The sequence below is a fragment of the Aplidium turbinatum genome, chromosome 2, assembly GCF_918807975.1.
Source record: "Aplidium turbinatum chromosome 2, kaAplTurb1.1, whole genome shotgun sequence".
Lineage (NCBI taxonomy): Eukaryota > Metazoa > Chordata > Ascidiacea > Aplousobranchia > Polyclinidae > Aplidium > Aplidium turbinatum.
The window spans coordinates 50,171,885-50,181,199 of NC_137473.1; the positions used below are offsets into that span (position 1 = coordinate 50,171,885).

The window sequence follows — 9,315 nt, forward strand, 5'->3', positions numbered from 1 at the left end:
CCATCCTAGCAGGCATCCAACCCGCTGAGCTACGCCGTAAAGGAGCCACGATTTCTCTCGCTCACCGCGCTTTGGACCCCGACCATCTCCTCCATGCAACACTCAAGAGACCACCACCTATAAAGCAGCGCTTGAAATCAAGACGCCCCTTTGTGCCTGCCGCACAACAACTCCTTAAGAACGCAGAAGAACTTAGTTTAAGTGCGGCACACTGGACGAACCACATGTGGAACACGGAGTGGCAAAATCACACCTCCACGCTGCGTGACTTCATACCCAACGCCGATCCCCGTCCACCAGGGATGTCCCTCGCAAGGCTTGCGTGGGTCAGGCTTAACCGCCTGCGAACTGGCGTCGGCCGCTTTCGTTCGGACATGCACAAATGGGGCCTGGCTCCTTCATCAGAATGCGAGTGTGGTGCCACGGAACAGACCGCAGACCATGTCATCCACCACTGCCTAACCCACCGGCCTCCACACGGTGCGCATGGTCTGAGAATCCTGGACGACGAGACTGCCGAGTGGCTGAAGATTTCCTGCCCTCCAATCTAGCCTGGAAAGATCGCTCATACGCCATCATCATCACAATAAGTTTTAACATCCTCAGATGTTGAAAATCAAAGACAATTTGATTTCGAAGATTTTAGTCAGACTGTTAATTTTTCAATTACAGTCTGAATTTTTCAATAATAGTCTGAACGAGCGCTTTTCAACTTACTTTTTCTCATAAAGTAAAAAAATCTAAGAAAATATCTCAGTCGACAGCAGCAGTAGTGGTAATCAAAATCTTCAAAATGTGACAAATCAGGCCGCAACTCCAGGTGGCCATGGTTGTACGGTATATGAAATAAACGCATATAGTTTTAAAGAAAATAAAAACTGAAGTCTTGAGCAAAAATGGTCAAGATACACGAAAATAGATTTGCACCCCTAAAAATGTTAGATCAAACGCAATTGAATAACAAGTAATTTTCCATGCTGATTTTTGTCATTGTGAGTTCTGGGTTGGCATTATATGGGCTACCGATACTGTATTGCAAAAAAAAACGCTTTCGAAAAATCTAGTATTTGAAACATTGCAAAAGTTCAAACTGACAAGTGCAGTTGAATCATGGCACAAGCTTGAAGAAAGAAGGCTGCAATATCTTGATTAGGATCATAGGTTTTCATTTGTTCCTTCGAAATTGGAATTTCCTTCTGGAAACTGGAACAGCAACTTCGGAATACCAGGAGAACCTATTAAATGAGGATAATGAAAGAGTATATAGTATAGCCTATGCTCTTTATGTGCAGTGCAGTTTATCACTCGTTTGTTATAAAGCATAAATCTCCTCTAATTTTTAAAAGTGATAAGGCTACTGCAAGCTTACTAGCTGATAAAAGACATTAAAAATTCTAACTGTTGCATGTTTATCTGGATTGAGACAAGTATCATCTACAGCAGGGGTCACCAAACTACGGCTGGCGGGCCATACCGGCCGCGAACTGATTTCATCCGGCCCGCCACGTGCTGCGGAAATAACAACTGCACTACAACTTTTTTTTTATCATTAGGCCACCACAACATCTCCTTATAGGTTAGACATAATACCAACATCATATCAGTCTCAAACGTCATGCCAATAACATCTGAGCGCTAAGCAACCAACTCCCCAAAATAACATCAGCATACCCAAAACCACAAATTCCAATCTCCCATCCACGTTTCTAAACCAAATGCGCTGAGTTTTTCACATCCGGGCTATTATTATTTTTCTTTCAAGCTGTTCAAAAGTATTGACGAAACGATTTTTATTTTTTTAGCTGGGGGACTGGTCCAAATTACACACTGGTCCAAGTTACACCACTTTCCCCTATATCTTTTTGCAATTTGCATCCGGCCGCAGCTGTTAATCTCGCAGCAATCCTGCCCTCAGAGAAAAAAGTTTGGTGACCCCTGATCTACAGTATTTATCTATTACACCCCGTAACAAAAATTTAGTTGTGCCGACTTTTTAATTTTGTTAATTGTTGAAATTTTTTTGTTGAAAACAAAATTTTGTTGCATGGTGTTATTAAACTTACCGTTTCCTACAACGTTCAGCACGCTGTCTTGTCTGGTAATACTACGAGTGAGTCGGTCAGTTAAAACTGTTTGAGTCCACGATGACAATGGAGCTCCAAGAAAAAGTGTAGATCCTGCAATAATATTGTACAGCATCAATGTCTCTCCACTAACATGTCTCTCAACCGCATCAATAGTGGATACATATATTCGCTACATCTTGAATACTTTTAGTATACTAAAGTATATGGCCTATACAGGCTTATGCATTGAAAATCGTGGTGTTGTTAAATGCAGTTGTAGATATACAAATTTAACTTAATATAGCCTACCTATCTCAGTGATCGCTGATATAAGATTTAAGTTATCCCACAGCCTTGTTGGCAGCTTATTTGAATAAGGCGTATGGCTTTCTGCATAAATGCCATGTTTCAATCCGGTTGTTAGTGATAGTTTTTTCTTTTAAAGCCAGAAGTTATATGGAACAAAAAGAACAGGAAGATATGAAAACTAAAATCAGTCAATCAGATCCTATTTAGTTGAAGTAGACTTTGGGAGGTTTAGCTTCTCCATTCGTCTTCCTTCACTGTTGTTTCTTAAGTTTAGGGTACTTTTAATCGGAAAGGCTCGCAACATCTTTTATCTAATTCATGTGAAGAAGAATTCATTGCTTAAAATAACTTAGTTTTTACTTTTTTCTGGACATGTGCTATGTTTGGCATCATGGCATGTATTGTTTTTCGTTGTGATGATTAGAAATAAATCAATAGTGAACTGAACTAACCATTAGATGTTATAAAAATGTGAAAAAAAAGATAAATTATTATAAATTCATATAGCAGTCTATCCAGTACACCGCCGCACAACTAAAATTGTACATTTTGATGATAACTTACTGAAACAAATTTCTTGTTCAATTAAAGATGCTTTGTAGTTATCGGTTACAAAACTATTTCCTTCTGTGTTGAAAGTAAATTTAGTGACATCGTCAATATAGAAAAATTTTCCTGGAAAACTTTCACTCATCCGCCGAATCAGATCTGTATTCTGCAATACATGACTTCTGTCAATGTTGGTTTATAGATTTTGAGATACAGCCATTCAATCACCTAGCAATATAAATCATAACATTTAGTCACGCCAGTTAATCATCGGGATTAGCCTTGTGTCATGGAGGCTATTTTAAGTCCTCCAAGTGCGAAAATGAACTCTTAGTAATAATTTTTCATTTCTATAAGTATGTGGATAAAGAGTTTTACATACATCCTAGAGGGCTGTGCTCACTGTGCAAAGCATTTCAGTGATTTTTTTTTTGATTAAATATCGAATCTGAACAGACGCCAAAGCGACAGTTCATGGCTCAGGACACGCATATATGATGGAGATTGGAGTAGTTTATGACTTTAAAGTTGTAATTGTGGAATATTTAGATTTAACCTAATAGGCAAAAGCAACAGGTCTACCTTTAACAACTCTATTTGAATAAAACTAAACAAATTTGCTTTTTTCCCTATTTGAAATAAGACTAAATGACTGAAAGTGTTATCAAAAATATATTTCATAGCCTACATTTGGAGGACTTGACAGGTAAATTTGTTTGAGTTTGTATTGGGTCATTTTTTTCTTGAGCTTTTGTAAGAAAGATGTTCGAGCTTTCTGGTCGTGGGATAGTCCTATTGTGATACGACAAATCTCTTTGTTTTGTTTACGAACCTCTTCTGGCCTGCTTGGCTTGCACCTAAAATGAAAAAAAATTTGCATGTCCTGCTGGAAAAGAATCTCTGCTGGAAGACAATACTTATCTTCCAGTGATCACATGATTAAAGTTTTCTCTGGTTTGTTATATCCAATAAAATTATTTTTGCGTGCATTTTGTTGCTTTTTGCATTGGTTCAACTTCTGCAGACGTTTAATCAATGCAAACAGGACTAATTTTGCTCAATGGAAAGCGATCAAACTAAGTAGTTAAAATTACACAAGCTAAAGCAATGATAATTAACTTACATATCCAACCAGTCAGAATCATATCTCCAGTGAACCGCCATGTAAGGTTGGTTCTCCATTACTTCGCTTATAAAGGCCAAAGCAAACTTTCGAACAGGGAGTGGTCTGAATGAATCGATGACAAAGTTTATGTTTTGTTTAGTCATTGTTTTATTAACTTGACTCCATACTGACTCCGTACTATCAACTACGCGATGCTTCTACACAACAAATAAGTCATGTCATGTCTCAACCACTTTGCAGAAGTACCGAATTTTAGTCAAGTTATAGAAAATGCTTTCAAAGATGTGGGATAATTCCAGTATTTTACCAACTTTTTTTATAATAATTAAATTGCCAATAAGCTATCGCAGGAAAATAACTCAACTGCGATTGAAATTAACTGTATTCAAGCTACAAAATAAACATTGTCTAACACCGTGTTAGTTGCTTTGTCGCGCAGGTTAGGACATTGTGCAATGTCTTTGAAAGCAATCGCCTTACCAGTAAGACTACTGCGTTCATTTTTCTAAGTCATTGATGCATTGTTCAAATTTACAAATATTTTAAATCCATGTGTCTTTCTAAATGTTGTAATATCACAAGAAACAGAAACAGTAAACAATTACCTCCAGAAATTCTTTATAATTCTAGAAAATGTGGCCAGCCATCTGTTTTGATCGGGAAGACATTTTTTGCCATAAATTATTCCCAAGCACTTGTACTCATTAGGACCAACACTCCCGGATTTAAGGGTGTTAGGAACGAATTCCTCGTAAGAGGAAACTTGAATTTCTTTTATAATCTAAAAAGTTATGAATGTTTGAGTAAAAGCAGTTTTGAGTCAAAGCCTACTGATTCACGGTTACAAACTTTGTGATTAACAGCTACAGACTATGACATTATTCTAAGCTTTTCTCAATAATTGCTAGTCTATATTTTGCAGCAACAATAAAATCAAAAGTTTTAAGACTGTTTGGCCACACTAAAAAAATCGGAAAGAGAAAAGTTTGCACAAAAAGTAAAGTATTAGAAAAAGAAAACGTGGCAGACAACCAAAACGATTCCAAGATAACATTCAGGCATAGTCCGGACTCAATTTTGCCACAATGACGACTTCAAAATCGCTACTCTTTGGAAACAACTAATCCATGTTGATGCTCAGTCTGCTGCAATCGGAAATGGCGATTGATAATGATGTTTAGACTAAATACAGTAGGTGTTATAGATAATCATGTAATCAGGCTGTAACAGATCGTTTGAATCTACACTGTGAAGTAAGCAACGATCATGCTGCTAAAAGCGAAACTCATTCAACTACATAATCATGTCATAAAACGCATGTAAAAATATTGCAATCAATGCTACGGTGCTCCTCTACAGACAAGATGCTATACCACAGTCAAGTTGAAATAAAAAAAATCAAACTCTTAGTAAAACCTGACTGTTATTTTTTGTTTATAGTATGTATTTTGTTTTACATGTACAAGTACATACGGACATACGTATGATTTGCACACTCCATTATGCAGGGGTTTATAATCTTGTAAGAATTCAATTCTTGTACGTGCATATAATCAGAAGAGAAGTACGTATACTCTATAAAGTCAAACTATATTCTATAATACTGTATTACGATCCTAAGTCACTAAAACTGCATTTTTATACCCTCAAATACGGTACATAGCAAGTAAGAACAATAGCTACTTCACAAACGTATTTACTTTAAAAAATCTACATTCTGTTGTATAAACTTTTCAAGTATACTTTCACTCTATTCTTACTCGCCAGTCGCCACCTAATTGACGGTAGTGTTCTATTTTAAACTGATCGGTTAAAAAAATGTTAAAATCATGAATGAGGAAAGCAATATTGTTTGTCGGCAATAAACGTTGAGAATTTGATTTTGTCCCTTAATAACTGAAACTTACGTCATGTTTTTATGACATCACCTTTAGCCCCGCGGCTCTCTGGAAATGTCTTATTCCGTCCATTCTATCAGGATCAACTTCTCCACATTGAACAACTGCATCTAGCCACCCAGCACAATCTTTTTTGAAGTCTTTCATCGAAAGTGTATTTACAGCCTAAATGTTTTTATGAATAAAAATGAAAAACGAAAAAGGTTTGAACTTAGCTTCTGAAGTAAATTCAGCCGGATTAACAAAGACAATCACAATTCGTCATACAGGCTACATCTTGTAATAGATGATCTTAATCGGTTGGTCGATAAAAATCCAAATGAAAAAATCCATACGGAATATTTCCCGACAGGAAAAAATCCATACAGAAAATGTTCTTCAAACAAGGTCAATAATCGTGGTGGTTATTTTTCAAGAAAGAGGATATTTTTCAAGTGGATATTTTCGGAGTGGGTATTTTCCAGTCAGGATATTTTTCCGCATGAATATTTTCCAGTCGGGATATCATTATGGATATTTTCTGTAGGTTTTTTTCCGTCTTAATTTTTGCCTACAGTCACCCTAATCTTGCATAAGAAGTGGTGGGATTTACAGAATAATCTGAAATATTTTAAGTACTAGGTTAGTAAATTCAATGAAATATTACCCGCTTCAGCATCCCCATATCTATTGTGTCACTGGGTTTCCAAACCAAGTCCACAGTGGAGTTAGTATTAAATATTGGCAGAACAAACGGGTTAACAACAGTGTCTCCAATACGAGGTTGCCTGTTGGAAAAAATGTGATCGTAGTTATATGTTGCTTACACCATCCATACGTATAAAAGCTTATAGAGCAGTGATTTTGGAAATAACCAACAATACGTTGAGACGCGTCATTACGTTGCAATTAAGTTGTAGCAATAATTGTAGCACATAACCTTAAAAGCATATCAGGCTTATTTCAGACGCAAATGTGTCTCCAGGTGACAACGTTTAAACTATTTTTGTAATGTACCTAACCAATAATTACTTATAACTACTGTACATACTAATTCATTAGATCACAGTCGTAGACTGCTTCCTTTATTGAGGAATTTAGGACACAGCCCACTAACGCGGCATTAAATGAAATATCTAAGCCAGAAAGATTTAAATTATTTTTTGTTGTCTTGTTGCTGCCAATGCCTTTTGTCTTGAAACTATACCTGTGAAATACTGGAACAACAGCTGTCCTGCCCATCTCATATGCTGTGACACAGCCTTGCCTGAACAAGCGAAGGAGATCGTTTGGACCCATGTCGAAGTACAGCATTGGAAGAATATAGCCTTTCGACTTCAAGGAAGGTAAAGGCTATACGTATATGAACACGATTAGTTTTTATACGTACAAGCACACTAAGTTTAGATCAAACTACAACTCATAAAACAAAAACAATGTCAATTTATATCAAGTTAATGTACCCGAATTGTTCATACTGTAATTGAAAAGATTCTATGCAAACCTGTTTTTGGTGATTTGTGTCAAACCGAATGTGTTAAAAAGTTATTGCTTGTTCTTTTCGTTTAGAGTAAATGAACTCGTAGCAGCAGAGTTGTTAAGAATATGACTTGGGCCCAATACCAATGAAATCTTACTGCCCAAATCCAGACATTTCTTAGAAAAACACACTAAGAATACGCGGTGGTGTCTTCAAGTTTCTTGTCCCCTTGAATGACTGCGCTCTTTTAAATTCATCTCGGGCCTGGTCTATAAGTAACCTCTCAATCTCCCTGTTCTCACTACTGCGTAGCAGTGACTGTATCGTTTTGGTAGCTTTTAAGGCAAAGCAAAACACAAGAGCCTTCTTTAGGTCTTTTTTTGAGAAAGCCTTAACATTGACATTCACGCACAGGATACTCTGCATTCTGCAATATCTTAACATAATCATTTCGCACTTACGAAGACATAGTCTATAAGAAGCGGAGCCGATAAAGGCTAAAAAGGAAAAATCTCCATGAAAAAGTAAATATAGAAACTGGGGCCCTATTTGCTTTGTTATGACCTTGGATTTTGATTAAAACTGTGATCATTTTTTTTTAACTATGTTGAGTTCTATGCTATAAAACAAGCGTTTGGTTACCGTACTCCTTTTGTATGAACAAAAGGAAACTTTTTAAATGTTCTTACAATATTTAGCTTGTTAAAATCCGTACTGACTCCTACATAAGGTGACTTCCTTTGAGACGGCATAGATGCCTGAGAGGATGAAAGAAGGCCTTCGTTCCCACTAACTGCTGCAACACACGTTTACAAGGATTAATACACTTGTACGACTTTTTAAGACTTTAAGGTTAAGCAGTAGCGGTTTGAACAGATTAATGAAGAAGCAACGCATTCACCAAGTCAACAATACAATGCATAGTATAAAATAATAAATGCACATCCCCTCATCCATACGTGTTTTTACCTTCATTTTGACTTTGTAATCTTTTAAAACTTTCTTTGCTTCTTTCATTGTTCATCGTACTTGAACTATCGGCAATAAGAGAGACTACAGTCTGCAATGCAAACAAATGTATAAGTTCTTGAATCTAACTCAAATTTTCCGCGACTGTGAGTGCTTTAATAGCTTAATAATAATACTTTTCTTTTTTCAATTGAAATCATATTTATTTTCTTTAAAATATATTTTTGCATAACTTATCTTCACTGTTTCAAGCAAGAAAAAAATTATTCAACACCACTTCTTACATTTTGTGTAAGTTCCGACCTGGATTCAAACTGAGACCTACCAGAACTATTGGTGAAAACGTCAACCAGGTTTTAAAAAGGTGTAGAAAAACGTCGATTTTTCAAAGCCATAGCGATCGCATCTTGGCACTTGAAGCTGCAGCCTTTCTTCAAACAATTAACGTTAGTCAGAACTTTTCAGATGACGAAAGACCGTATTTCAAGGTTAGTTTTTCGATGAAACAACAAAAAATGTTGATAATAAATTGTATTCTACTTCAATGGTCTCCAACCATTTTAAGAAGCGACCCCAATTTAAGCGAAAACGAAATCAGCATTTACATGAGACCCCATTTTGTTTTTCAATACAGAGAAAAATATTTTAAGTAATGCTGAAACTAAATAGGCCTAATACGAGTAAGTATGCACAATTACAGAGAAATGTGGCTACACAAAAGTATTCCAAATGATTGTTTTTAAGAAGTTTCACATAACACATGAACGTGATTTCACGAACACAAAATTATCAATTTGTTTCAACATTTAATTTGCACTGTGCGATGGTTTCAATTTGGTCAAAAAAGTCATTGGATATGTCTTCAATCCTACGTTATACTGATAGTGAAATTGAATTCAAGAGATTGCAATTTAAGTTCAAAAAACTCAGATGGTTTAT

At 36.2% G+C, this 9,315-nt stretch overlaps 1 protein-coding gene across 2 annotated transcripts; it reads right to left on the minus strand.

Annotated features, from left to right (window-relative positions):
• Positions 1-375: 375 nt before the first annotated feature.
• LOC145765267 (uncharacterized) lies at positions 376-8,870 on the minus strand. Of its 2 annotated transcripts, XM_082577066.1 has the most exons (12): positions 8,661-8,870; positions 8,377-8,467; positions 8,097-8,203; positions 7,135-7,280; positions 6,595-6,715; positions 5,979-6,113; positions 4,656-4,831; positions 4,048-4,152; positions 3,613-3,781; positions 2,940-3,090; positions 2,064-2,177; positions 376-1,235 (listed from the first exon to the last, which is right to left on the minus strand). In XM_082577066.1, exons 2-12 carry the CDS (start codon positions 8,429-8,431, stop codon positions 1,156-1,158), a joined length of 1,359 nt encoding a protein of 452 aa, XP_082433192.1. In that variant the 5' UTR covers positions 8,432-8,467; positions 8,661-8,870; the 3' UTR covers positions 376-1,155. The 2 variants fall into 2 exon arrangements, with proteins under 2 accessions (XP_082433192.1, XP_082433191.1); XM_082577065.1 differs by having other exon boundaries at positions 8,377-8,870.
• Positions 8,871-9,315: the final 445 nt, after the last annotated feature.